Source organism: Chiloscyllium plagiosum, unplaced genomic scaffold (genome assembly GCF_037043375.1).
Source record: "Chiloscyllium plagiosum isolate Xiang-an unplaced genomic scaffold, Cpla_swu_hap1 HiC_scaffold_3, whole genome shotgun sequence".
In the NCBI taxonomy this organism is placed as follows: Eukaryota; Metazoa; Chordata; class Chondrichthyes; order Orectolobiformes; family Hemiscylliidae; genus Chiloscyllium; species Chiloscyllium plagiosum.
In genome coordinates this window covers 136,430,069-136,442,268 of record NW_028270141.1, presented here as the reverse complement: position 1 = coordinate 136,442,268, position 12,200 = coordinate 136,430,069, and the positions used below count along the sequence as shown (strand labels likewise).

Here is a 12,200-nt window from a genome sequence, read left to right as displayed (position 1 = left end):
TATGCCACTGGTCCCAAAATCTTGGTGGAAATCCCATCTCCTGCAATTTCCAGTTTGAGTGGAGCTTGGGAGGAGCTTCTCTCTCTCCCAGAGATGTCTGCTGACCTGTCGGGAGAATTTGTTTCCTGCCGTTCCTCCTCTGTGTCTCTGGGTCTTTCCTTCGTCTCTCCAACTCTGCACCCCTCTCTCTCCCCCATCCCCGGCTCCAAGGGTTCTGAGGAAGGGTCACTGGACTGAAACATTAAATCTGCTTTCTCTCCACAGAGGCTGCCGGAACTGCTGACCTTTTCCGGCAGTTTGCGTTTTTGTTAGTGGAGGATGTGAGCTTTGTGAATCCAGCAGTGATTGCCACTATGTAATTGCTATGGGATCAGTCAGGGAGCTAGTCACTTCGGCAGCTAGAATTCACCAAAGGGTCTCTAATCACTGGGTCCTGGTCACCATGGATGGTCATTTGTATTGGTCTTCCACAGTAGTCACTGTCTGTGCTTGCTTTGTTTCCGTTCTTTCCCTTCAAATGTTCTGTAAATCTTGAAGCTTTGTATGTTATCTCTCCATATCCTTGATGTTTTCACTGCTGACTGCTCATGTGAGCTGTTATTAACTAACCCACTGTGAAAGGGCCATTTGTCATTCAAGTTACTTATCACTTGAACCCACAGTATCTTGTCAGTTGTTGCAGTCAGGAGATTTCGAGAGTCCACATGTCAGACTTAATGTAGTTTATTAGAACCCTCTGTCCACAACTCTCACTTAGCCTTTTGAGTGACTCCCGCTCCTCTGATGTGCATTTTTCTGCAAACAGCTGCTCCCAATCCACTTGGCCAGATCCTGTATTATCTTGTTAAAATTGCCTTTCAGAACCCATCTTTTTTCTTGTACATAATTACTTTAAATCCCACTGAATTTATAGTCGCTATCACTGATTTCCATTTCCATTCCCTACCCCCAGCATCACTACCACTAACAACATCACATCTAACTTCATTTGGCTTCATTTGCAATAATGGGTCCAACCCCCCTCTTGTATGACTTTGTCTATGCTGGCTCAGAATGGTCTCCTGGATAAATTTTAAGAATTCTGACTGCTCTAAACTCTTCAGACTTAGTCTATCCCAGATGATATTCGGGAAGTTGAAATTCCTTACTGTTAAGACTCAATTATTTTACACTTCTAAGATTTGCCTGCATATCTATCTTGCTGTCTCTCCCTGATTATTTTGGCTAAATTTAGTGCAGAATTTGACTCCTTAATCTCAACATTCATTGCTCTTTTGTCATTAATCCTCTTTGTCACTTCAGAGAGTTGCATCAAATTTGTAAGAAATGACCTTCCCTTAAGGCTATGCTGACTATCCCTAACCAGGTCATGCCTTTCTAAAGGACCGTTTATCCAATCTCACGATTGATTTCAACTATTTGTTCACCACCAAAATAAGATTGTCCTGTAGGGTTTAATCAGTCACAGTGCTGCTGAGGTGATCTTGGTGATAGGCTTTGAAGTCACCACCCAGAGTACTTTCTGTACTCTGCCATCTTCAGCGCTTCTAACCAAGCAATACTGAATGTGGAGGAATGCTAATTCATCAGATGACAGCAGAACGTGTTGTAAAAGGATATCTTGCCAATTACTTTTTGACCTGATGCCATGCAACTTCATGGGCTTCGAAGTTAATGTTGAGGACTCCTAGGCCATTTGCTATCTGAGACTGCATCACTGTTCTGCCAGTTCATCTGGCTTTATCTAGCCAATGAGTCTGGTTGTATCCAGGGCCAGTGATAGTTGATGTCCTTACCATCGTTATCTAAGATTTGATTCTGTGTATATAACTGATAGGCTGTTGCAGTGGTCCACTTTCCCAGTTTTCACTGAAGCCTCCGGCTGGGTTTGCTATGAACAATCTCCTCCAATTAACTTTTGAAAGTTCTTTTCTCAAACCTTTAAAATTTATCTTACTCCAATTAAAAGTTTTTAGCTTTTATGGAAATCTTGTGCTTTTCCAAAACATTTTAAAGCTAATAGAATTATGACCACTAGACCCAAAGTGTTCCCTTCCTATCATGTCAGTCACTTGCCCTGCCTTATTATACTAGAGAAGGTCAAATTCTCCTTCTCTAGAAGGAACATTTACATTAGATTATATTAGATTCCCTACAGTGTGGAAACGGGCCCTTCGGCCCAACAAATCCACACCGACCCTCCGAAGAGTAACCCACCCAGTCCCATTTCCCTCTGTCTAATGCACCTAACACTATGGGCAGTTTAGCATGGCCAGTTCACCTGGCCCGCACATCTTTAGACTGTGGGAGGAAGCTGGAGCGCCCGGAGGAAACGCACACAGACACGGGGAGAATGTGCAAACTCCACACAGTCGCCCGACGCCGGAATCAGACTTGGGACCCTGGTGCAGTGAGGCATCAGTGCTAACCACTGAGCCACCGTGCCGCCCCAATTGAGGAAGAAAATTTTCTTGAATTCATTTAACAAATTCTTTACCTTCCAAACCTTTAACGCTATGGTAGTCCCAGTCAGTGTTTGGTAAATTAAAATCTCCTATCATTGTCGCCTTCTTATTCTGACATATATCTGAGATCTCTCTAGGCACTTTTTCTTCTCTTTCTCTCTAACTGTTAGGGTTGATGCCACTGTTGTAGCTGTTAATTGTTCACCACCATTCTTGGGCATTACACTGAAATTACTAAATTATTGTGTATGTCCAAAGATATAACACTTGTAGCAAAGGTTTTTGACTCTTCTTTTTTCTGAACAAAGCCGGTCTAAACGTCATGGTGTCAATCATGGCATCAGCAAAGGTTTTACTGTAAAAAATTATATTTGTATTCAGTTTCTAAACAATCTTGGGGAATTTGCATGAATTTAAAACATACCACTGTTTGTTGCGACCTAATTGGTGATTTGATATCAATGCCAGTTGATACTAGCAGGAATTGTTCTTTCATCGATGCTTGATTTCCTGAATTTTGAATTTCTAGCATTTTTACCAAGCAGTTTGTAGTATTCTAACATTTCCTTATGTTTTTCTTTTTTCCTGTTCAGTTGTTTCATTCAAATGTCCTGAGAATGTATCATTAACAGTTGAATGGTACCTTAGGTATTACCCTTGTCACAATGAATTTAATAACATCAAAGTAAGTATTCTTTTAAAATAGTTAAAATAGAGGATTTTTTTAGCTTTATATTTCCACTACAAGTAAGATATTGTATATGCAAGTCTTCACTAAGTAGCCCATGTGGAAAATGGTAATTTTATTTCAGACATTAAACATAAAGAAGAAATATCTGACTTCTCCTAATTGTCAACTGTCAATGGATCAAGTTTATAATGTGAAATGTAAACTAGTAATGCAAGAACTATTTGATATTTAGAAAGTAGATTTTGAACGATAAGATTTTCTGAAGGGGCATGCCCTTTATTAACTGCAAGGTTCGGGCTTTATTCATTCCCAAGCATCTTCAAAAAGTCAACACAAGTGTGTTAAAGGGGCAAACCCATTTTCGGCAGTACTTCATTTAGGGGATTGTTAAATTTTAGAGTTTTATTTATTCAAATGTTCACTGTTGAAAGATTACAGTATTAAGTCTTGGTATAATATTTTGGTTTTGCATTGCAAGGATGTTACAGAACGAAGTCTGAGTTTAGCTGCAAGCAATAAAACTAAAATTCTAGCTCCAGTCAGGATCACAAAGTGGAGGTATTTTGAACTCCTTAGTAAAAGCTACAACTGACAAATTATTATAAAATATCCATACCTTCAGCTTACTAAATCAGGGAAAGAAAAACTGCTTTCATCAAATTGTTCGCGAAAATACATTAATTTTGGCCCATTTATTTATATATTTTGCTGCTGCTGCTTGTCTAAGTATTGTAATCTTTAGAGCATGTCAGTGAAATGTTGATACCTTTTTGCAAATAATTCCATTTGTAACTATTCTAGTTTTCTTACTCTTCATTAGGAAATATATGACATATATTTTAGCAGTGGTATTCGTAATAGTCTTGAACCTCACCCATTAAGTCAAGGGCAATACATTGCACACAAGACTGAAAATATTGTCTGCAATGACAAAATTCAAGTCTTCCCAAAATTTAATGTAAGTATATGTACGTAGTGCTAAACTACATTATCTGTTTAAATTGAGTCCTATCCTCCAGTCTAACATATATAAATTTTACCTTTCAGATGAGCCATGATCTTCCAAAACCAGTGGTGGTACAGACGCCAAATATAAATATGGTAATGAATTGGCAGTACTTTTAATGTATTATAATTAGGTACTGCTTATTTTGTAGCCAACTTGAACTTTTAACACACTTTTTGCACTTTTCATCATGGTCAATACAAACAGCTTCCAGCAGGTTCTGAGCAATATTCACTTCATCTTATACATTGGGATTCTTTGCTCAGGTCAGCTTTTCTTGCAAGCAGTTTCCAAACACACAGCCTTCTGCCCAAAAAACACAATCAAAAACTAGTTCAATTTGTTCCCTTTTTTTTGTTTCTCAACATTCTCTGTATTTAGCTGTCCAGCCACCAGCCTCCTCTTGGCCAATGCAACATCCATTAGCTGAAGTCCTTGAGCGTATCACATCCTAGTGCTGCAGTGTTTTAAAACAATAATTGATCTTTTGAAGCCAGTTACCATATGCAAATATCAGTTTGTATGTTCTCTTTCACAAACAAGCTCCTGTTCTAAGTTTGATTTTGACTACACACAGTTTGCAAACCAAAAATGAAGAAAATAAGAAAATCCGTGATGGTCTCAACATTATTGCCATGAGTGTGTTTTAAGATATTGATTGTAAATTCAAGATTTCCATCTTCAGACTGTAACATTCATAATTGTTATGATCTTCCTTGCTTGGAGGATTCAATTACTGAGCTCATTAATCCTGTCTTATTCAACATTTGCCTGTTCCATGGAACACTTACCATATGACTACAGTAGCCCACCACCCCAATCCCAACCACCACCACTACTGTTTTCAACCAACCTATCAGTTATTGATGAAAGGCAGCGTTTGCCCATCCAGAGTTGTGCCAAATGGCTAAACAGTTGCTTTCACTCTTCTCAATGTTTAATCTTCAAGAGCAGTTAATTGCAGCCCATGTTAAATCATTAATGTTTGGCCTTGTTATAAATTTGTGGGAAAGTGTAATACATAATTCTTTTGTAATATGAGCCAGATGACATTCTGTTATAACTCCTAAAATACAGACAGAAAGTTTCAGGGAGCTCGTTATTGTTCTCAACTATATTTGGTAGTAACTTCTCATTTTTTCCAAGTAATTAATGTGATAGATTTGTTGATTTTAATTTGGTAGTTGTAGAGCAGAATTATTATATTAATTGTGCTGTTTGTAGTAACACTACACTTGCTGTCTTGACCTTTATTCATGAGGTCATGGGAATTTTTGGAAATGTGCATTTTTCTTTTAATTATTTTTAAAAGACTCCTATATAATAGAGAAGTTTAGTTGTATAGCCAGATAGTTATTAGTGATGAAGATTTTGAGGCACTTCTCAGATGGCGGTTCTACTTGACACTATTTTAATGTCCTTCTCCAGCATAGTCATTGTTGTGAAGGCAAATTTGACTTTTTTATTTTGATGTTATTGTAGACTTAAAGTAAATGCAAAATTTTGATGAAGTGTAACTTCAGTATCTTCTATTCAGGAACTATAATCTGAATAAACCTGTGTATAACTTTAATGTGTTGTTTTAAGACTGGAAGCAACTCTGATGTCAAGATCACTGATCACGTCCATGCGTCTGAAGAAGACAAGGTATTGCAGTTTTTAAAAACTGTTTTAATTGTCAATTATGATATAAAAACATCTGATTTTATTGTAAGTTAAGAATTTATTTTCCATAGTCAAGTGTAATTTTAAATATATAATCACTTGGTGTACTGTATCTACACAATAATATGTAATTTCCTTGTTACAAATTATGTTATTGTGACTGAGTGAAAGCAGTTAACAAAGCAAATGAACAGAACGATTTTTTTTATTTCAGACTCTTCATTCAATACGAAAAAGAGACCTCTCAATTAAAAAGGTACCAATTTACTTGTGAATATTACCATGTTAAAGTTACTTCAATTTTACGTAAACTCGGTATTGCTAATGCTAACATCTCATGAACAAATATCATATCCTCCTTTGATTGCAGTAGCAAGCAAAATGTATCAGATTTTTGTTTTGAGCTCCCATGAAGCTGTACTTATTATCTTTGAAAATATTTGCAGATTGATTCTCTTATTATATGTTAAGTAAGACACTTTATTTTGCAGCGTGATGTTATAGCGCAAACCTGGAGAGATGGCCCATATCTTTTTATTGTCTCAATCAAATCTCTTGGTGAAAGAATTGAAAGCAACTGGAATTTAACAGGTGAATTTCAATCCCCACACATACATAAAAAGGGAATGGGTAAGCTTTTATTTAAAAAATCAAATTCATGTGTTTACTTGATCATAGCTGTACATTATAGGTACATAATACGACAATAAAGAATTGCCATGACCGAGATTGGAGGAGTGCATTTTCATTCTCTCCCTCCCGGTTCCACCTCCCTCTCCTTTTCCACTCCTCCTCCCACCCACTCGTTCCATCCATTCATCACAAAATAAATTAACTATTTTCCCACTAATCTATATATTCATTTATATAGTTTATTTATATTGGGTCTTTTATTCATATAATCTATCAACCAATCACAAAGTTATTTATTTTTGTGACAAAAACAGGACTTGTTCAATAAAAAGGCAAAGCTGCCATCAAGCCAATTGAGCTTACCAACCCCAAAATTAAAATTAAACCAAATGTTTTTGACTTTTATGAGCCATAAATTTACGAATCAAGTAATCTTGAAAACAAATAAATAGGTACATAGGATTTGGAGAAGGAATGAATTATTTGAACCTTTAAAACTACTATTCTGGAAGATCATGGCTGATCGAGATGTGGTCTCAGCTACACTTTCTATCTACCATAACCCTTGACGCTGTTGACTATTTAAAATTCATTTAACTTGGTCTTGCAAAAATTCAATGACGTGGCCATCTCTGCCTTCTGAGGGAAAAAGATCCCTCTGATTAGTTATCCAAAACTCAGTCTTAAAAAAACAGAATCTCTTGTTCTTAAGCTATGCCCCTTCTAGTTTCTCTTACAAAGAGCTGCATCCTCTCAGAAGTTACTGTCTATTATCCTTGAAATCTTGCATTTGACTGTAGTAATTTCTCATTCTTGTAAATTCCAGTAGGATCATGGCTAATCTGATCACTCCACATTTCCACCAACCCCGGTAACATTTCACAGTATTCCTTAACAAAAATATCTAATACAGACACCATTATGTTCAAGTATTCCACTTCCTGACACCTTTTTGAGGGAGAGAATTTCAATGACACACACATTGCATTTTTCTGAGAGAAAAGCTCCCCTCATTTCTGTCTTAAGTGGACAACGCCTTATTTTTGAGCAATTACCCCTAGTCTCGATTCTCCAAGGATAAGCATCTTTACCATATCTGTCAAGCCTCCTCTAGACCTTGGATGTTTCAGTCAAGTTGCCTATTGCTCATCTAAGTCCCAGAGGTCTGTAGGGCTGCTCTCTAATTAGAGAGGAAGATGATTGGTAGTGAGTTTAACCTAAGCTTCTCCTCGTCCTCGTCCTCGTCCTCGTCCTCAAGGATGACCTTCCATTCCTGAGAGGAGGGGGTGGGAGGCTTCTGCGGTGGCTGAATAGTCCATACCTGGGATGGGTGAGATGAGATGGGACCTTCATGGTAACCTCAGCTGGTGCGGGAATTGACTCCAGGCTGTTGGCTTCACTCTGCATTGCAAAGCTGCCATCCAGCCAACTGAGTTAATTAAACCCCCACCACACAAAAGCCTAGCATAAGGCAATCTGCCCATTCAGATACTAGTCCAGTAAACCTTCTCTGAACTACTTTCAGTGGACTTCTATCCTCCTTTAAATAAGGCAATCAGCACTATACACAATCTAGAAAGGTTCTCACCAGTGCCTTCCATAATGGAAGCATAGTCTCTCTATTTTTGTTTAATTCCCTTCGCAATAAACAATGTTCTATTCACCCACTAGGGCACCCAAATTATTTGTGTCTCCAAGTTCTTCAATCTGTATCTATTAAAATAACACACAGCTTTTCTGTTTTTCTTGCCAAAGTAGGAAAATATGAATTTGTTCATATTATACGTCATTTCTCAAATTTTTATCCATTCACTAAGTTATATGCCTTTATAGATACTGTACTGCCTCTTGACAATTTCCTTTCTTGCCTATCTTCCTGTCATCATCAAATTTAATAGCCATGCATTGTCCTACATCCAATTCATTGATATTACATATACATTCATATATATTACATTAATTATGAATCTGGAAAAAGTGCATTTATCCTAACTCTCTGCTTCCTATTAGATAATTAATCTTTATTCTAACATGTTGCCTCTTCCACCATGAGTGGTTATTTTGTATGGTTAGCTTTGATATGGCAGCTCACCAAATGCCCTTTGGAAATCAAAGTAAACCAAATCCACATGTTCCCTTTTTTCCTTTTTGTTCTTTGTTAGCTGAGCACAATTTCTTTTTCACAAAACCATGTTGACTCTGCCCAATGAAATTAGGATTTTTTCAAGTATCCTGCTTTAAATTTTTTAATAGATTGTTGCAATTTCACTGTGACAAATCTATATGCATAAGAGTATAGGTTGCATAAGGCCTCTTCTCAGCTCTTGATTCCTGTAACAAAATAGCTTCCAACAGTGCAGCATAAGCATTCTGATCCAATGCAACTCCATTACAGTAGAAACTACACTTGAAGTATAAATTGACATGCAATGCTTTGGGATGTCCTGAGAAAATAAAAGCTGCTGTATAAATTCCAGTTTCTAAATATGTGAATTCATTTCTTGGCTGAGTGAGTTGCAGATGTTGATGTGTCCTGTTGGTTTTTTTTTTCTATTTGAGAAGCTAGCTGATCATTAAATGATTTCAACAAAGTTAATGGAGTTATCTGAAATATACTAAAATGAAATCCGAGTTGGGACTGAAATATTCATTATGAATTGAATGGTTTCCTGTGCTGTAGTTCCAATGATCTAGTTCTGAAATGTGATCTTTTACTTAGAAAAGAATTTTAGCCGGAAGTTAGACTTCATTAGTTTCAAATAATCTTACTCATTCAGAATTTCATAATCAATTGAAGTATCTTTGCAGTGCGAGTGTTAATGCAAGGTTCACATGGATATATCTCTGCAACTGAATTTCCACTGATGGTTGTAAGTATGACATATCTATTCTCCGTTTTTAAAATAATTACGTCTGATTTTTTTTGGTTATTGTTTGCTTGTATTAAACAATTTTAAGTGTTCCAATCCCTTGTGAATCCAGCTGTTATTTATTTGTCACACAATTCAAACTTATAATGTTAAAAATCACACAACACCAGGTTATAATCCAATTGCAAACACTAGCTTTCGGAGCACTGCTCCTTCATCAGGTGGTTGTGGAGTATTTATAGCAAAATTTTACAGTGTGATGTAGCTGAAATTGTACATTGAAAAATACCTTGATTGTTAAGTGTCTCATCTGTTAGAATGTGATTTACATATAAAAGAATGTGATTTACATATAAAAGAAGTGAAACTAACCTGGTCATTCCATTCCTGATGAACGGCTTTTGTACGAAACATTGATTTTCCTGCTCCTCGGATGCTGCCTGACCTGCTGTGCTTTTCCAGCACCACTCTAATCTTGACTCTGATCTCCAGCATCTGCAGTCCGCATGTTTGCCTGGTCATTCTAACCGATGAGAGACTTAACAAACAATCAAGGTACTTTTTAATGTATAATTTCAATTACATCACACTGTAAACTTTTGCTATAAATTCTGTGTCTTACAATTGTGTACTCCACAGACACCTGATGAAGGAGCAGCGCTCTGAATTAAATTTGTTGGACTATAACCTGGTGTTGTGATTTTTAACTTTGTACACCCCAGTCCAACACCGGCAACTCCAAATCAAACTTTTAATAGTTACCATGCGGCAAGAGTGCATGGAATCATTTCAGTATTATCCTTGTTAATCTTGGGCTTCAACTTCACTAACCTGTCTGTTCCCCATGCTTCTTGATTCCTCAATAGACCAAAGTGTATCTGTCCCTGCCTTAACAAGAAAACATCCCAAAATCCTGTGGGATAAAGAATTCAAAGATTTACCCCTTTTAGATTAGATTCCCTACAGTGTGGAAACAGGCCCTTCGGCCCAACAAGTCCACACCGACCCTCCGAAGAGCAACCACCCAGACCCATTCCCCTATGTTCACCTTTGACTAATACACCTAACACTATGAGCAATTTAGCATGGCCAATTCACCTAACCTGCACATCTTTGGACTGTGGGCAGAAACCGGAGCACCCGGAGGAAACCCACGCAGACATGTGGAGAATGTGCAAACTCCACACAGACAGTTGCCTGAGGTGGGAATTGAACCTGGGTCCCTGGTGCTGTGAGGCAGCAGTGCTAACCACTGAGCCACTATATGAAGAAACTTCTCCCAGTGCAGCCCTAAATGATTTGTGTGCTTACCCTAAGATAATGGGTATTTTAAATTCTCCTGTTGGTGGGAACAAATTCTGTCTGCACCATGAAACCTGTCTAGAATCTTTTATGTTTCAATGAGGTTCTTCTGAACTCCAGAAATGATGCGTCCAAGTCAGACAGATTCTCATCATAGGCCAACTGTTTCACCCGAGAAATTAATCTGATGAGCCTTCACACCTATCGCCTTCAGTATAGATATATATTTTTTCTTAAATATAGAGACCAAACCTGTGCACACAATTCCAAATGTATTCCCACTAAATCCACATACAGTTGTAGAAAGACTTATTTATTCATGTACTCCAGTTCCCTTGTGGTCGTGGCCGACATGCCTTTCTTATTACGTTCCGTATATGCATTCTCATTTCTTTGTAATCCTTACCTGAGCACATCCAAGTCTGTGTATTTTAACAAATACACATTTGATTCCTTTTAAAAATTCTGCTTTTTTACATTTATGACGTGGACTAGAGATGGTGAATTAGCTAACCCTCCCCACCTAATTACTCCATCTGTCATCTTTTGTCCACTCACTTAACCTGTTCTTTTGGCTGTCTGCATCCTCACAGCTCACATTTCCACCCAGGTTTGTACCTTCACCAAACCAGAATGCATACTCTATCTCTTTCTCTAAGTCACTGATGTAGAAATTAAATGTCTGAGCTCTCAACACTCTGCTCGTTATGGCCTGCCAATTCTCACTGTCATCTTTGTGGATCAGACCAAATCCCCTCAAAATATATCAAGGAAATAGCCTAACTTTTATTTAAAGGCAAGTGTAAGGCACTGTGTTCCAGATGTAATTTGCTTGGTCCACGACTAGGCTTTAAGCAAAACACATTTAAAATACAGAAAAAGAGGAATTTGCATAACTTGAACTTGCTTGAAATACTCAGTTAAATAATAGGTACACAATCCTTTATCCAAAATCCTTGGGGCCAGTTGTTTTACGGAATTTGAAATTTTTCTGATTTTGGAATAAATAACATTTTCACAGTGAAATAAAAAAAGTTTACCAAACAGCAAACGCATGTGTGAATAGTACAAACAATGAGACACAATTGACGCCTGCCAGTGCTGGGCCGTGCCGCGATGTCACATCTGAGTGACCTGGTTCGAGTGGATGTGGAGTTGAGTCACCTGTGTGCATGCCAAAATGACACACGACACTCCATGAAAAAGATTTTGGAGCTTTTTGATTTCGGATAAAAGATTTTGTACCTGTATTAGTCATCAACTGTTCCAATATAGCAGTATCCTATTTACATACCCTTGACAAATGCAATTCAGCAAAACAGATTTTCCCATGAGCTATTTCCAATCCAGGAGAAGGAAACCCTGAAAGAAACAATCTAACAGTAGCATGAGAGTCCAAGCTTTTCCCAAAAGCAGAGAGCCCAAGCGAGAGAGAACTGTATTTATCACTTACAACTCCAAAAACTTCAACTTCAACTGAAAACAAAACTGAAACCATGAGACTGTGTGAGCCTGACTCCAACCACTTATGCTTTTTTTTGTAATTGACAAAGCACATTCAGGGAGCT

At 37.6% G+C, this 12,200-nt stretch overlaps 1 protein-coding gene across 2 annotated transcripts in view; it reads left to right on the top strand.

Annotated features, from left to right (window-relative positions):
• Positions 1-12,200, top strand: part of tmem87b (transmembrane protein 87B) — a 55,780-nt gene that overhangs the window by 20,705 nt on the left and 22,875 nt on the right. For both annotated transcript variants that reach the window (XM_087983702.1, XM_087983693.1), the window contains exons 3-9: positions 3,059-3,150; positions 3,977-4,114; positions 4,204-4,257; positions 5,750-5,809; positions 6,042-6,083; positions 6,319-6,418; positions 9,269-9,330. In XM_087983702.1, coding sequence (XP_087839828.1) covers positions 3,059-3,150; positions 3,977-4,114; positions 4,204-4,257; positions 5,750-5,809; positions 6,042-6,083; positions 6,319-6,418; positions 9,269-9,330 — 548 coding nt within the window. The remainder of the gene's footprint in view (positions 1-3,058; positions 3,151-3,976; positions 4,115-4,203; positions 4,258-5,749; positions 5,810-6,041; positions 6,084-6,318; positions 6,419-9,268; positions 9,331-12,200) is intronic.